The 4,352-nt window shown below is 41.2% G+C and overlaps 1 protein-coding gene across 3 annotated transcripts in view; it reads right to left on the bottom strand.

Annotated features, from left to right (window-relative positions):
• Positions 1-1,713: 1,713 nt before the first annotated feature.
• P4HA2 (prolyl 4-hydroxylase subunit alpha 2) overlaps positions 1,714-4,352 on the bottom strand; it is a 51,144-nt gene continuing 48,505 nt past the window's right edge. For all 3 annotated transcript variants that reach the window (XM_018563778.1, XM_018563777.1, XM_018563780.1), the window contains one exon: positions 1,714-1,927. In XM_018563778.1, the coding sequence (XP_018419280.1) occupies positions 1,857-1,927 (71 nt within the window). In that variant the 3' untranslated portion in view covers positions 1,714-1,856. The remainder of the gene's footprint in view (positions 1,928-4,352) is intronic.

Genomic DNA, 4,352 nt, shown 5'->3' with positions numbered 1-4,352 from the left:
AAGTAACATTTTATGCATTCCCTGCCAGTGTGGGTTCCATCAATTATAGCTGCTGTCCGCATCATTAAGATATGCTAATATGGTGGCCACACATGCGCAGTATTCTCCTTAAAATGTCATTAATTTGAGATTACACAGTCCCCATGCATGCAATATGGTTGTAAGACCCATGCATGTGTGGTAGTGGCAGTACAGATGGGCTGGTGTCCTAGCAACCAATGAACAGTAAGTTGTCAGATTCATGATCATACATGTCCCATTCTGTGCACTGGTGTCTCTCTGTACGCCAGATCAGAGTTGGTCTGAGTTGCCGCCAGTTTTAAATCTCTAAATTGTTTGTTTTAATATGTTGCAGCCATAGTGACAGATTCTTAAAGTGGTGCAATTAAGAACTACCTGAAACTCACAACAGGGCTTTTTTTTTTAATTTGGCACAGGACTTCTTAAAGGTCCACATCACCAGAAAAGTGCTGCTAAACCTTTATTGAGTTCCCCCCACTGTGACAAAGTTTAAATATTTTTTTGAAAATTTCAGCCTCGTACAGATCTATCAAAATATATTGTTCTTCAAGTAATAACCTCCAGTGACCTCTATACCCATTCCAGCAAATGTGTAAGAAAATGGAAATAAAAGATATCAAGAGTATCAGTGTTTCTATTATTTTATTATTTTTATCACAAAATAGAAATGGGGTTTTCTACAGAACAGTTGATTGATAACGAGATGTACAACAAAAACTTGTACATCCATTAAGTCAGAACATGTCTGCAGCTTCTGCATCACCAAGGCAAGATGAGTCCTTTTCGAGTCAATGAAAATGGCCAATACAACAGACATTAATGGAGTTTTCTACTGTCACAGAACTAGTGGGCAGCTTGTGCAAGTATATCAGCACATTCAAAGTGGATACAGTGAATAAAGTAGAGAGCAGTGGGTGTTCTATTGCACACACTGTGTCTGCTTTTACTGTACCTAGCACCCCTTATCTAGCTTCCCCATCTTCTATGGGGACACTTCTTTGCTATTATATTGTGAAGTTTGCAGCAGGAGAATTGATACTTCATGGCGGCCATGGTCCTGGAGATGGCCATCAAACAAACAAAAAGTGAGATCTCTTCCGCTTATTACAAAAGGAGTGGAACATTAATTTAATGCCTACATTTTATCAGCACGTGGTTGGCACTAATGTGCAGAATCTCTGATATAAAGACAGATAAACATAAACATACTAAACATATTTAAGTGTGTATCTTGTTTTTTGTTTTTTTGTCACATTGCCTTCTTACAATACTGAACCAGAAATGTAAAACCTCTGCTCTTTAGATCAGTATCAGATGGTAAAGCAGTGAAGTGCAATTTGTGTAAGAACTAAAATACTGTACAACTAAAATCATTATCACCATGATTTAACCCCTGCCCACCATAAAATAAAGCACCAGTGAAAGGAAAAAGAAAGTGGAATAATTTACATTGACCAGGAATTTATAAACTGTGACCCTGTCATAGCAGCAAAACTACAAGTCTTCCATATGCTGCCACCTGGTAGAGCATGGTGGCACTTGTTACTCCTCCATTTGCTGCCACCTAGTAGCTGTAAGAGCATGGCAGCATTTGTTACTATTCCATATGCTGCTACTTATTATTTGGTAGGTTACCTTTCAAAACTTATTGGAACGACTATCTGATTTCTGTTTGCTGCAAAAAAACATTTTCCAATAATACTTTTTTTGTTTAGGCAAATGTTCTTAACTTCACCACACTGGATACCAGGAGTGAATTAGAGAAAACAGTAAAACATATCTAAAAAGAAAGAGCAAAAAAACAAAACAAATTGCAATAAGACAATGACTGCATGTCAGTCAACTTCTGTTAATCCACATGGCCTTAGGAATTCTTGTCCTCTTTCATGGAACCATTTATTTGAAACTAAAAGGAAGAAAAACAACAGTATGAAGACTAATTAGTACTGTTAAAATGTAAAAGCAAGCCTCATTCCCAAATTTAACAACATTTAGGAAATTACTCATAACACAAGTCATATGTAACGTGTCACACATGTATAAAATACATATATAATAAATTTTTACTTCTTAAAACACACCTGGACTATTAGATAGGTTTGGCAGATGGTAAGGTGGAAGACCAGTACACTCGTATGCACCCTTACCCTAAATACACAACGGTAGGTTAAATGGCACCTGTCTAAATTGTCTCCGGTATGTGTGTACAAATTGGCTATGCACATGTGCACACATATTCTGCATGCAGGTCCCAAACCCATGTAAATGAAGAGTGTTGAGGTGTTTGTTTGTTTTTTTTCCTCTATAGGTTGGACTTGATGGACTTGTGTCTTTTTTCAACCTGACTAACTATATGTTGTTTTTTTTTCCTCTATAGGTTGGACTCGATGGACTTGTGTCTTTTTTCAACCTGACTAACTATGTAACTATGTAAAAACCTGTTGACCTATGCTGGAAACATTCCACCAAGAAAACTCCTTGGAAATGGCCCTCAAGTGCATCAAGTGCCCGGGGAGCTGGCTCACTGAATCGCCAAGAGTCAGGTGGGACTGGATGGATATCACACACACACACGACATGACTTCTGGGTTAATGTCAGAAAGCCTAATTGCCCCTGCCCCCTGCCACGAAGTAAGCAGCACTGGCAGTGTGGCACCTGTGATCGCAAAGCATGTCCAGTCATACAGCTGCTTTTTAAATGGCCCCCTTTAGAATAGCCCATCTGTTAAAAGTATTAAATCAGCCCAGTAGGCTTCATCATTAAGAGACTGAACACTCTGGTCATAAGTGAAGCACCATAGAGAGGACATAACTGGTCTGCCATAGATAAGAAGAGAGGCTTGTAACTAGTACACCAGTAAAGGAAATATATGTAAATTAATAGATGTCCTCAGGGGTGTAAAAATGTAAAAAAAAACTACTTGTGCAAGGACTAAAGTGGGGGCCCGATCTACATGTCCTGATACAAAAAAATTATTTTAACCAAAACGATATTTAGCAGTGCTAAGAAGAGCTTCTCATTGGTCAGCGTGGTCAGGTGACCGCGCTGACCAATGAGTGCTTGCAATTTGCGAGCGAAATTCAGAATACATGGCATAGGTACAGATAGTACCACCCATACTGGCGGACGGGAAGGACCGTTTGCTGAAAGGTAAGTATAGCAGGGAAGGAGAGGGTGCCAGATGTGTGCAGGTAATTCCATTTTCCCCAATTTTTCTGCTGGTGTAGACTTGGGTGATCGTGTGCAGTTGCATACAGTGGTTAACGTGTGGGCCCATTGATTTCAATTGGGTTACATCCTTTTTTCGTGACACGCACCATGCAGTGTTTTCAACTGCAATTATGCGTGATTACATGGGCGGTATCGTGGCGGGAAACCATGCAATCTGCCTAGTGCGACTAAGGTGCCATTAGCAAATAATGGCGCTCCCAGCGCGATTGGTGGTGGTGAGCAATTCTGTGACCGCCGCGCCATCTGCACGATTTAATGGACGATTGCTGCGCGGTCACGAATCGCCCACTCTGCTCACACACACAATGCCCTATGCATTTGTTTATTCGCATGCAGAGGGCAGCAGGGTTGGTTTTAATTTTTATTTACTTTGTTATTTTTTATTTATTTTATCATTTTTTACTCTAGCACCATATTATTTTTTACATTTTTATTTCTTTCCATGTTTAATTATTTGTTATTATTTTTTATATTTTTATGTATTTACATTTTAAATTGTTATTTATATTATCATTCTTTTATTTTTTTTGCTTGACTTTATTGCTATTACACAGGGGATAACAACCCCCTGTGTGATAGCTTTTGGTCCAACACAGCACTGTGCTTGTTCTCCTGTGACATGAAGAGGGGAGGGGGAGTGAGAAGAATCAGGCTGGTTACAAGTGATCTTGGACAGCTGTACAGCTGCTCAAGATCACCTGTACAAAATGGCACCCACACTACATTTAGCCCTGCTGCCTGCCCGAAGCAGGGCTAATTGTAGAAAAAAGTACTTGCCTAGCGCCCAGAACTGCTTATCCTGGGCCTCGGGTCACAGCAATTGCACACCCCTGTGTCCAGTGGCGTAACAATCGCCATAGCGACCCAGGCGGCCGCTATGGGGCCCAGCCAGGGCCGCTATGGCATGCAAGGGTGCTGGCTGTCACTGACACAGCTCAGCAGCGGCGCATTTCCCCTCAAAGCCGCTGCGGAGCTGTGTCAGTGACAGCCAGCTGCTGCGGCAGACGAGGGCGATGTTTGGAATGGAGGAGGCGGGGCCCGCCTCCTCTTACATCACTTGCCAGCGACCTAAGAGCAGGTGGGGCCAGTGATGTAAGAG

This window comes from Nanorana parkeri, unplaced genomic scaffold (assembly GCF_000935625.1).
Source record: "Nanorana parkeri isolate BGI_ZX_2015 unplaced genomic scaffold, ASM93562v1 scaffold695, whole genome shotgun sequence".
NCBI classification, from domain to species: Eukaryota; Metazoa; Chordata; class Amphibia; order Anura; family Dicroglossidae; genus Nanorana; species Nanorana parkeri.
Note: the sequence above shows the minus strand (reverse complement) of the source record. Positions and strands in the feature narration are given on the sequence as shown.